Consider the following 12735-nt stretch of genomic DNA (forward strand, 5'->3'; position numbering starts at 1 on the left):
CAGGGATTGGGAGATTATTTTTTTTTTTTTTAAACATAGGCTGACCACATTAAGATGACTGCAAATCATTATTGGCTTAAGATTTAAAAGTAAAATGTGTGTATGTGCTCATGCATGTGTGTGCAGGGGAGCAAAGAGGAGAAATGTCTTGTTGGAATGAATGAGTCATTTGAATCAAACAACAAATAATTAAATTTTCTTTGAGTTTCTTTTCTTCAAACCTACTTAAAATGTATTTATGGCCCTTTTCGTATATTTGGAAATGGGAACCCCCCTCCCAAATCAGGTGGAAACTTCTAACAATTTATTTGAAGAAAAATACACGGGTTTTGTCTGCAGCCTAAATTAATGTAGGTCTCTTGCAACTTTCCTTCTTAAAGGGCTTGTTGTCTGTGTCATGGCACAGAGAACATGCTGAGGCCAGTGGTTGTCCCCTCATTGTTTTTTTTCCTGTTGCCTTTTTTTCCAGAAGCACCGACAATGATGATGCTACTAAAAGGAAAGTCAACCTGGTCTTTGAGAAAATCCAGACATTAAAGTCTCGAGCAGCAGGGAGTACCCAAGGAAATAACCAAGTAAGTGGAAGTTCTATGTTTTCCCCAAGGCACTTAATACAGAATGTGGCAAACAAAATGTTGCTTCTGCGGTCTATACATTTGTATGTAACAGTAAGTGGGACATTTCCTGAGTAGTGAGCAATATTTAAGATGGAGGATCATCTTTTAAGTGTTAATAATTTATACTTTTTTTTTTCTTCCAAAAAAGTTTCAAGATATTTTTATTTAAAAAGTCATAAAATCTGACATGCTGAAACAAATAGGTGGTGAAATTTAGGGGGGAAAAATAAACATACTAAGGATGAAGAACCCTTACCTTATTATAGGCAAATTTGAAAGGTAAGGGTGAGCAGGCTTGGACCCATGCTCTGGGACTTCAGAGATAAGAAATAAAAATAAAGAGAAAGAATAAATAAATAAAATAAATAAATAAATAAAAAAGAATAAAGAGAAAGAAAGAATAAAAATGAGAGAATAAGGAATGGTGGCTGGTGGAGCTGATCAGCATTGAGGGAAGGAAAAGGAAGCAGTAGAGTAGGGTCATTCTTTTTAAAAATTGCCTGCTCAGGTTTTTATACTGAATTCAAGTTAAGACTGGGAGATTTTGTTGTTGTTGTTAAAGAAGGAAGCATGTTCGAGTTGATGACCATCTCACATGCTGGAAACTTATTGGGCATTAAAGGAAGCAGCATTTTAGGGGATGAAGAAAAGCTTGTTCCTCAAGCCAATCCATCTTTGAATTGGAACCCTTATCTCCCTTGTGCATAGTCCCTTTCTCCTCCTGGGAGAACTCTATTGGAAAGAAAGAACAGATATCCAAAGGCAAGAACTGGAAGTTCATCTATAGCTTCTTTTTTAGCTTTGGAAACACACATAGAGAGGAAACTTTTATACTCATTTTTCTCTTCTGCTCAGTATTGCCCTGGAACTCAGCTAACCCATGACGGCTGCCCTAGCATCAAATGTGGGGTAGAATTTATCTGTGTGTCTATCACCCACATCACACACACCTGCATATTATATACATTAAAATACTATGTTATAGATTATGTATATAGTTTATATGTAAAAATACTTGCCCCTTCCATAAAGGGGGTATGATATGGAATGTTTATATCAACTGTCATTATTAGAAAAGAATGATAAAATATATATTTTCAAATTTAATTTAAAAATAACATTGCGTTCTAAGTCAACAATGGCACCTACCTTGAAACTATGGTGTCTTTTTATTTCTCTGAGTTACAAGGGGTGATTAGGATGTCTTATGGGTTAAAATCACCTTAGCACCAATTGAGATTGCCAATTTTTTTTTAATTCATCAGTACAAAAGGAAACTAGAAAAGTCTCATTATAGACATCAGTGTTGTATTGCCACTTTTAAGTACTGTGAATGCATTGCAAATGTTATGGGTACACCACACTCCCCGATCTAGCAGACAATGTTAAGGTTGTCATTGTCATAGACTAGGGGTCTCCAGCCCAACTGGGTAGCCACAATCACTGATGATAATTGTGTTTTAAAAGATTATAGAATTCTTCAGGAGAGGGCCTCCCCGGTGGCACAGCGGTTGAGCACCGGGCTGTGAAGCTGCCCTCAGCCTCTGCAGCGCCGGTTCGATCCCCGGCTGCTGGGGAGGGTCCCACATGGCGCACAGGTCTCTCCTGCCGCCCGCTGGTCCCCTCAGCAATGTACTTCGTCAGTCTGCCTGTTCTGTTCCCAGCTCTGGCTCTGGTGAATTCTCTCACCTCCTGCACTTCTGACTGTACCCAGTGCTTGCATAAATAAATAATTAATCTTTAAAAAAAAAAATTCTTCAGGAGAAAGAAGGGCAGGGTGTTCTAGCAAAGGGTACTGCACAAACACAAAATATAAAGAGGCGCCAGATAGGAAGCACCTCAGAAATCCCAATTCAGAAGTTTCCATTTCTGCCTGAAAGTGACAGAAATCACTGATGCACTTGAAACAGGAATGCAGAGTTGTATTTGTAAAAATTCATCCCTATTTAGCTTTTGGAGAGAGGTAAAATCAGAGGAAGGGAGGCCAGTTAAGTCACTGCTGAATCAGGGGAGAGATGAGAAGATGAACAAAGGCTTAACTGCCTCCTAACCTTCCCTCCCCCCACATACACACTCTCTCCCCCTCATGTTTTCTGAATCTGATTATTCGCTGGCAAAGACTTTGGAGTTTTATCTATTTGGTGCCTATTAAGTGGTTTCTTGAAACAGTGTAAGAACTCTCATGGACTAACACCATATTGGAAAAGAGCATAGCAGTTAGAATTTTCATTTAGGAAAGAACAATGTACAAATTTTCTCATTGGGTTGGATTTAGACTTCAAAAATGGATTGTTATCATTCTGCGTAAGAAAATTTCAAGCACTGTGTTTTGTTGACTCTTGAATTCTGGTCCCCTTCACAGGAGTAGGTGAAGAAGTGTTCATTCCAAGTTAACTGCAAATGACTCACACCTGGATTCAGGTGCAAGCGAGCCAAGATGCTGATGTCTCTAGCTTTTATTCCTAATTTTGTCTATTCCCCTCCCATGTTTGTAGTTTTCTATTTACTTTGATGTAGAATTTAGTCAAATCCTTTTAGGGATATAATTCTGAAACTATGTCTGTAGAAGGAAAGTATGATATAACTACATTCATAATTACAGATGCTATTTCCTAGTAGACTTTCTTTAGTCAGATCCCACCTCATTATGTATCTCTTCATTTTGGAAATCTCTTCAAAGAAGAAAATGAGTTTAACCAACATATATTTATTTACTTACATATAAGTATATGCAGAGAGTAAGGATAAAAATATCTTCAATCCTGGTTATGAAGCAGTACTTCCCAATTTCATGAAAGTTTTGTAACAGATGCATGTACAAAGGATCTCAGAAACACACAGAAAAGTTTTGTGGGTATAACTTTTTGCAACAGATGAGCCTTCCACAGATATTAATGTTTTATAGTGTTTTATTGGAATATGACTTATATATAGTAAAATGTACAAATCTTAGGTAGATAGTTCATTGAATTTATAGCATAGGTATGTGTCCATGCAAACACCACCCAGATGAAGAACATTTCTGATCATTCTGGAAGGTTTCCTTTGCCCCAATCAGTTACTCTCTCTCTCCCTGAAGATAATCATATTCCAATTTCTATCACATATATTAGTTTAACCCTTCTTGAATTTTATGTGAATAACATTTTTCTATATGTGGTCATGTCTACTTTCATTTCCTCAACATTATGTCAGCAAGATTCAGTAGTGTTGCCTGTATCAATAGCTCTTTTTTGTCGATCTGTTGCTTTCTATCAATATACCATAGTATGTATTCTTTTTTAAAAAAAATTATTTGAGATCATTCTTGTAAATCAACTAGTATTCTTTTTTTTTTTTAAAGATTTATTTATTTATTTATCCAAGCACTGGGTACAATCAGAGGTGCGGGAGGGTGGGAGGATTCACCAGAGCCAGAGCGGGGAACAGAACAAACACACTGCTGAGGGGAGCAGCGGGTGCTGCAGAAGAGGTCTGCGTGCCATTGTGGGACCCTCGCCCAGCGGCCGGGGATCGAACCGGCGCTGCAGAGGCTGCAGGCAGCTTCGCAGCCCAGCGCTCAACCACTGTGCCACCAGGGGAGGCCCCATAGTATGTATTCTTGATGGGCACTTCCAGTTTTGGGCTTTTATGAATGCTCATAGCATTCTTTTCTTTGGGAAATAAAAACATTCACTCATTTCTCTTGGGAATATAGTTAGGTATAAAATTGCTACATGTAAAGTAGTCATATATGTAGCTTATAAGTGCTTTATCTGATTTTACAAAATGGTTGAAACAAATTATGCTTCTACCAGTAAGTTCCATTAGTTGTATCCTCTCTAACACTTAGACTCTCTGTTCTGTTTCATTAGTCTATTTGTCTCTTCTTGTGGCAATACCATAGTTTTGATTTCTGTGTATTGTACGGTAAATCTGGCAACATACTTTTTCCAACTTCATTGTTCTCCAAGATTTCTTGGCTTTTTTAGGCCTTTACCTTTTCATATAAACTTTAGAATAAGTTGTCAATTTACATACACATACACAAAAGCCTCCATAAATTTTGATTTGGATTACTTTCAATGTACAAATAAGTTTGGTGGTAGCTGCCATTTTAACAGTGCTGGCATTCTTATTTGTGAACATCTTCAACTTCTAGCAATGTTCTGTAGTTTTTGTTGTAGAGGTCTTAGACAGCTTTCATTTAGATTTATTCCCTGTTCAGTATTCATTCCTTTTTTATAACTCCATGTTTCCATCTAGTACAATTTTCCTCCACCCTGAATAATTTCCTCTGCTATGTCCTGGAATACTTTTCTGCTAACAGTGAATTCTCTCAGATGTTGATCTGAGAATGTCTTTAATTCACTCTCATATTTGAAGAATTCTATTTTGGCAAGTTTTTTTTTCTTTTCTAAACTTTAGAAACATTTCTATTTCCTTTGGCCCTCATGGACTTCAGTCATCATTCTTAATTTTGTCACTCTGAAAGTGATGGCTGCTTTTAATACTTTTTTATATCTTGAAATTTAGAGGTTTGACTGTTATACATAAGTGTGTGCTTTTTTTTTTTTTAAATTTACTGAGTTCTTGAATCTGTAGAATCACCACATTTGAAAAATTTTTGGCTGCCATTTCTTCAAATATTGCTGCTTTCACAATCTGTCTTTCCCAACACTGCTCATATTCCAACTACATGTGTTTTAGGCCATTTGATGGTATCGCTCATGCTCTATTCTGTGCATATGTCCTTTTTTTTCTTTTGGTGCAACAGATATTTTTTGTTTTCAAATTTATTAATCTTGCTTTCTGGCTATGCCAGGCTTTTGAATTCTCAAATTTCAGATATTGTGTATTGCCACTCTACAATGTCCACTTGAATCTAATTGTGTACTAAAATTCTTCATCTTTGTCCATAGCCTTTAAAAAATATTACAGTTATTTTGAAGTCCTTATCTCATAGCTCCAGTATCTGGATCATTGCTGCTTCTACTGTCTGCCTTATCTGATTGTTGGTCTATTTTTCCTGGTTCTTTGCATGTCTAGGATTTTTAAAAACTTATGCTACATATTGTGGATAAATTACAGATGTTGAGTATCACGTTATCTCCCTCTGAAGGTTAAATTACTCACAGATTGTTTTGATTTTGTATGTTTGGTAGTTTAGGCATTGTTAGTGTTGATCTACTTAAGTGTTTCATCTTCTAAGGCACAACTCTTAACTATTTTCATGGATTTCAAGCAAATGCTAGAATGCCCACCAGGATATCTATTTTGGCTGAGTTGGAATTCTGTTTCCCTAGCATGTGTAGTTCTCTTAAGTCTCTGTTGTTTTTTGCCTCCCAGCAACTGACCTTTTAGGATCTTGCTTGTTCATACAGCTTAGAAATCATCCATGAAGTATTTCATGCAAGTTTTTGGAGCTGCCTCTTTGAAGCTCTACCTTGATCCTGAAATCCATGGCTTTCCCTGCCTCTTTAGTGTGGACATTAGTTTTCAGTTAATTTAAGTAAATATCAAGGAGAGGGATCACTTGATTGTATTATAAGAGTATGTTTAGTTTTCTAAGAAACTGCCAAACTACTTTCTCACTAGAATAAATGTGAGTTCCTATTGCTCTGAATCTCTGCCGACATTTGATATTGTTAATGTTTTGGATTTTGGTTTGGCCATTCTGACAGGTGAATAATGATATCTTGTTTACATTCTCTATTCCCTAATAACATTAAATTTTTAAAACTTTAGTGTTTTGTGGTTTGGAAATACAACTGGAGAGAAGTCTTGGTGAATGTAGGGCTAAATCATGAGCTTCCTTTTTTAAAAGAATTATAGCCCAGTGTTGGTTTTCTGGCAATGCCCACACACAATTATATTACATATATTTTATCTGGCTCTCATAGTTTGACATCAGTTACTCTAGATTGAAATCAGAATTCTACAAATCACCAATCACTTATTGAAATTTTATAAAATGCGGGGAAGTATAGGAAACAGAAGTATGTAAGACCTGGTCCCTGCCCCCTAAAAGTTCATGATCTTCTACTGTAGTAAATCTCAAATTACTCCTAAGAAACACTGAAGCTAAATTGAAGTGTTCTGCCATTAAAAATAGAAAAATGGGGTCTCCCTGGTGGCCAAGGGGTTAAGTCTCAGCATATCAAGCTATTGGCAGCCACTGATACACGAGTTTGATCCCTACCAGGGAGCCACCCACATGGCACAGCAGACCTCTCCTGTCTCGTCCACTGTTCCCCTCAGCAGTGTATTTCAGTCCGTCTGCCTATTCTGTTCCCTGCTTTGTCTCTGGTGAATCCTCTCACCACTCCCACACCTCTAGCCTACACCCCAGTTCTTGTATGCATAAATAAAAAAAATCTTTACGAAAAAGAAAAGCAGATGTCTTTTCCTAATTTACTTTAAAGAAAATTTTGTTGTAGATGTTTTGTTAACAATTTCTGTGGACAGGACTCTTACCATTTATGGAGAAACTTTTGACATATCCATATATGAAAACAAAGCAAATTTTAGTCATGTTGGACAATTGTTGAGAGATTTGATGAAATAATTCTTCTGTGATGAAAGGTGTAAAATAAAGTTCACTGGAACCTTGTGTGGAGGGCACAGCATGATTAACTCTGTGAAGTCAAGGAGATTTCCATTAGAACTGGGTCTTAAAATGTTTACTGTTATGGCTCTGATTATCTTTTGTGGGAAAGAGAATTGAAATAAAGCATCTTGAACACCCTTAAATTAGGATCTTTACAATTAACTATAGGCTTCTAATTCTTCATCTGAAGTCAAAGATCTATTGGAACAGAAAAACAAGTTGACCACAGAAGTCGCTGAACTTCAGAGACAGCTTCAACTTGAAACCAAGGTATTTGAATTTTCCTTTGCTGTTTTTTTTTTTTTCATTTCTTTCTTTCTTGATAAAAAATATTTTAAACGCATTGGGAAGCCCAGATGAAGTAAGAGCCTATTTTTCCTCTCAAGAGAAACATTCTTCTCATCACTGAGTGAATTCCTGTGCATTTGGCTCCCGTTGTGCAAATAACTTTTTTTTCTTTTAAATAACCAAAGCTTTTAGAGTCTGTTTGCTTTGCTGGAGTACAAGAAATGCTATTAGATTCAGGCAGGCCAATAGGAAACTCAATGTGTGTAAAACATCTGGATTAAGTAATAGAAATAGTAGAATGAAATTTATCTGTGTGTTTTCTTTTAGAAATATTAGAGTTCATTAATACCCTTTTCAGTGACAAACTTCCATGCCTTCATTAGCTACTTGGATTGTTACTTAATAACTTAAATGCAAATACATGGAGTCCATTAGCTATTAGAAGGTGGCATCTATGGAATTGCCTTAATGTACATCACATGTATTCATATTAGAATCAACAGAACATCAAAGAAGAGAGAGAGAGAATGAAAGCAAACTTAAAAGAACTTCAAAGCCAACATGACAATAAGGTGGAAGAGAACTCAGTACTGCAACAGCGGCTGGAAGAAAGTGAAGGGGAGCTTCGAAAGAATCTGGAAGAGTAAGTTCTGGGCAAGAGCCTCTTCTGGGGACTTCCATTGAATGTAGCCTGAACTTTCCCACCATTTAATATACCTGATTTTTCCAAATATTTGTGGACACTGCTGACCTACCTGCCTTTTCTCCCTAATATCCTTGTAAAATTGTGGTACTGGTGACATGTAGACTGGTAGGCAGACGGTAATAATTTTTAAAATTCTTTGTCCACCTTAAAGATTGCCTTGTAAATTTTCTGTCCTTAGACTGAATCTCATAGCAGGAAAGTGATAGCGGGGAAACTGAGTTGTGATACCTAAATACAGTTTTCAAGGAGTCTGGATATAGCCTCCAAAAAGTTCATTTAGCCTTCAAAAAGTTCACCGCCGCAATCTCCCAGCTTGTGAATTTTCATCCTGGGTCGTGCTGGTCTCTGTGACCAGTGCTTATAACTTCCTTTGAGTCTGCAGAGAAGGGAAGTCAAATCCTTGTCCTTGCACATAGCTATGTATTGTGCAAACGACCATAAGCCTTACAGAATTAATCAACATGAGTGTTCAATAAATTTATTTACAAAAACACGGAGCAGACCAAATTGGGTCATGAGTCATAATTTGCTGAGTCTCTTGCTCGAGAGTATTGGGGAGGGGCGTGTTAAGGCATAGGGTGACTTCAGTGAAAACATTTATCTAAAGTTTTGTTTTTTTGGTCAGTCTCTTTATCCAAATTCTTATATACTGCAATCTTCTTTGGGGGAGAAAAAGGCCCTAAACAACATTTCCCATTACAAATTTGTTTGAGTTCTCACTGTCTTCCTGTTTGGCCAGTGAGTCTATAGACAGGAGTTCTTAACCAGGTACCTTTTCAGGTTTGTGAGTCCTTGTTCGATGAAGAACAAAGAGTAGGAGTCCTCTTGGGACTTGAGTGATTTTCCTTGACCATCTGAAGGTCTGAAGTCAGACTAGATGAAAACAAGCAGAGCTTAGAAGAATCTCCCTGATGGATTCCTCTCCTACCAGACTGTTTCAGGTGAAGATGGAACGAGAACAGCACCAGACTGAGATCAGGGATCTCCAGGACCAACTCTCAGAAATGCATGATGAATTGGACAGTGCTAAGCGATCCGAGGACAGGGAGAAGGGTGCTCTAATTGAGGTAAGAGGAGTGTGGGTTCAGGTGAGGAAAGAGGCCCCCTCTTCCTAGAGAGGGTGGGGTGGGAGGGAGGACTGGGTGCCTTGAACTGTGTTCTGTTGTGTGTATTCACTCCGCCTGTGCCTGTGGTTCGGTTCTGAAAGAGCATCACATACGGTAGTTTTTAAATGTTAGGAAAGTTTTCAGTCCTATAGAAAAGTAGAAAGAACAATGCAATAGCTGCCGTAGGGCCCCTACCCAGGGCAATGGTTGTGAACCTACTGTCATATATTCTTCATTTATTCATCTGTCCTTCCACTCATTCTGCTTTTTCATCCAACCACTTACCTTTGCTGAAGCACTTCAAAGCACGTTACAGAAAACATCACTTTTCATGCATCCTCGAAAAATCCAGGAATTTTCTGATAACTGTAGTATTATCATACCTAAAATTAATAATTCCCATTGTATAGATAATAGCAACAGTTGCAATACCTGGTATTATTCAAAATTTCCCAGTTGTCTCCCAAGTGTGTTTTATCATTCCTTCCTTCAAGCCAGAATCCAATGAAGAATTTCCCATTGCTTTCACTTTTATCTTGCTCAGAGTCCATTTATCTTAGTTTAGTCCATCCCGCCCCATCCCTGCCCTCTGCTATTTTTCCTCATTCTATCCATCTTCTGAAAAGATCAGACCAATGCCTAACCTTGTGGGATTTGTCTGATTATTCCCTTATGGTGTTTATGAACTTATTCCACTACTCTCTGTATTTCTAGTAAATGAATTTAGATCTAAACACTGACTAATACATTCAGGTTAAACGTCAGGCAGAAATACTTTGTAAGTAATGCTGTTCATGGAAACACATTGGAAGACTTTGATATCACATTAATATTGATGCAGCATTTCTCATAGGTTGTTTTTATTTGTTTAAAGCCCCCACAAGACTGTAAGTTCTAGGAGGGTGGGGCTGATGGTAGCTGGCTCAGCACTGTATCCAAGCTACTCTCCCAAAGCCGGGCCATGTGGCAGTCAGTGGATGTTTGCTAGATGGTAGGATGGAGGTGTTGTGACAGGATTTATTTGCTGTGTGCACAGCCTGTCTGTCTAGCTACCCCTTATTGGATATTTTGTTCTTATCAATCTATGAGTCATCTATGAGTGGGTAAGTTTGACTCTTTCCTCTGCTTATTAACTTTTGTTAAATATTATGGGGTTTTCCAAAAATAATAATTACCTGAACTAGACTGCCATCCTTTGAGGTGTTAGATGTATGCATATGAAATGATTAGAGAATAAGTATAGATTTTTTAAAGATTTATTTATGCATACAAGAACTGGGGTATAGGCCAGAGGTGTGGGGGGGGTGAGAGGATTCACCAGAGACAGAGTGGGGAACAGAACAGGCAGACTCACTGAAATACACTGCTGAGGGAAGCAGCAGAGGAGACAGGAGAGGTCTGCCATGCCATGTGGGTAGCTCCCTGGCCGGGAATTGAACTCGTGCTGCAGAGGCTGTGGATAGCTTCATAGGTTGCGTCTTAATCCCTTGCACCACCAGGGAGGCCCATAAGTATAGATTTTGAATGTCAGTATTTTGTTATTGGGAGTGAGGGTTGAAAAGGAACCTTCATTTCTGGTTCACTTAGATGTTTTAATATTTGCTATAATATTATCATGTACTGTATTTTGGGGCTGGTTCGAATTTTATTTCTGTAATCTTTGGTTTATAGAAACAGCTCAACAAATAAACAATACACAATTTAGAAAAAGTAAAAAAAAACCCAAAACCATCACCAAATAAAGGTACCATGTTAGTGTTTGCATTTCATTTTCTACTGCTTTTCCTCTGAGGGGTTGGGTCTTGTCTTTGTCCCTTCCTTCAGGTGAGTTCCTGACTTCTGCTTGTAAGACCTGGTTCCTCCAGTCTTAGCTGTCAACTGTTTTCTCGTTCCCTTCCTTGGTTAGTTTTGAAGTAATTCCCCAGAAGGGGTTTTAGAACTTAGCCTCTTTAGAACTTAGCCTCTCTAGAACTTAGCCTCTTTAGAACTTAGCCTCTCTCTTCCCCATGACTCGGCAGGGGTGGAGAGAGAGCAGAGGCGCATGGCTGCTTAGGTAGGAGTTCTCGTGAATTCTTCTTCCCCTCGAGCAGAGGGGAGTTATTTCTCTCCTCTCCTCATGACCATCCCTCCTCCTCTGTTTAAACCTGTTCTCCTGAGAGGGCCACAGGCCTATTCTTCACCACCTGGTTTACCCCTTTTTATCCAGCAGTTCCCTAAAAGTCACCACATTTGTGGTATTAGTTTGCTTCTCCTTCCTCTGCCTTCTTTTCAGGGCTCAGGAGTACAAACACCAGGGTATGTTAAAATGGGGCTTTGAGAATATGTATATTTATCATTGAAATATTAACATAGAATGATCTTTTAAAATGGGGTGTGGGAGCACATCTTTTACTAGCAATTTCCTATTCCTGTGTTTTCTGTAGTCATTGCTAGGCTTCATCTACCCATCTATAATGCAGAGACCCTATTGTTTTGATACCTACTTTAAAAAGTTAATACATTAGAACCATTTTTCTTTGTTAGACTTCTCTAAGTCTTTCATATTTCATTTTTAAGGTGATAAACCTTAAAAATTCTTTTTTTTTTAAATTTTTATAGAGGCATGTTTATTTATATTTATTTGTTTGTTTGTTTGTTTTGTTTATACAAGCACTGGGTACAGTCAGAAGCACGGGAGGGTGAGAGAATTCACCAGAGCCAGAGCGGGGAGCAGAGCAGGCAGAAGGACCGAAGTGCACTGCTAAGGGGAGCAGCGGGCGGCAGGAGAGGTCTGCGCGCCATGTGGGACCCTCCTCCGGTGGCTGGGGAGCAGCCGGGGATCAAACCGGTGCCGCAGAGGCTGCGGGCAGGTTCGCAACCCAGCGCTCAACTGCTGCGCCACTGGGGAGGCCCAAACCTTAAAAATTCATTCTTCTATATATTTTTTTAATTATGGAAAATACTGTGGTGCACATTTTTTATATATATCCTTTTACCTCTTTAGAAAATGTTCCTAAGGATTAGTTTCCAGAAATAATGCCACTGAACAGTACAGATTTTAGTAAAAATGTAGCTTCACAAATAGAAGGTAAATAGAAGGGAAGAAGATTTTGTCTCTATTCTGTTATTCCTTGCATGGGCACAGGAGATTATAGAAGGGATCAGTATTATCTCAGCTATTGGGAAGCTTCTCAATCTGTTGAATTTTCCCATGAACTGAGACCTATAATTGTTAGTTGCCCTTTAATCTTTGTTTAGATTCTCTGTTTTAGCACATTGACCTTGTGCTGCTTTGTACCTGTCTCATTCTCCTACTAGACAGCTACTTCAAAAGTATATATCATCTTTGCTTCTTCTGTTTCATGTGTAGCTCAAAGCCAGGCAATGTAGCAAAGGAATAAATAATTTTCAGTATTTAAATCACTTTCAAAAGTCAACATTTTTTAAAAA

The 12735-nt window shown here is 38.2% G+C and overlaps 1 protein-coding gene across 4 annotated transcripts in view; it reads left to right on the plus strand.

Annotated features, from left to right (window-relative positions):
* The window catches only part of CGNL1 (cingulin like 1), a 164873-nt gene that overhangs the window by 61159 nt on the left and 90979 nt on the right, over nt 1-12735 (plus strand). For 3 of the 4 annotated variants that reach the window (XM_037502562.2, XM_037502563.2, XM_054701808.1), the window contains exons 4-7: nt 470-575; nt 7375-7476; nt 7989-8137; nt 9132-9267. In XM_037502562.2, coding sequence (XP_037358459.1) covers nt 470-575; nt 7375-7476; nt 7989-8137; nt 9132-9267 — 493 coding nt within the window. The remainder of the gene's footprint in view (nt 1-469; nt 576-7374; nt 7477-7988; nt 8138-9131; nt 9268-12735) is intronic. The other variant, XM_037502564.2, reaches the window with a different exon arrangement.

Source organism: Talpa occidentalis, unplaced genomic scaffold, assembly GCF_014898055.3.
Source record: "Talpa occidentalis isolate TD23 unplaced genomic scaffold, MPIMG_talOcc4v2.1 talOcc4.11, whole genome shotgun sequence".
Classification (NCBI taxonomy): domain Eukaryota; kingdom Metazoa; phylum Chordata; class Mammalia; order Eulipotyphla; family Talpidae; genus Talpa; species Talpa occidentalis.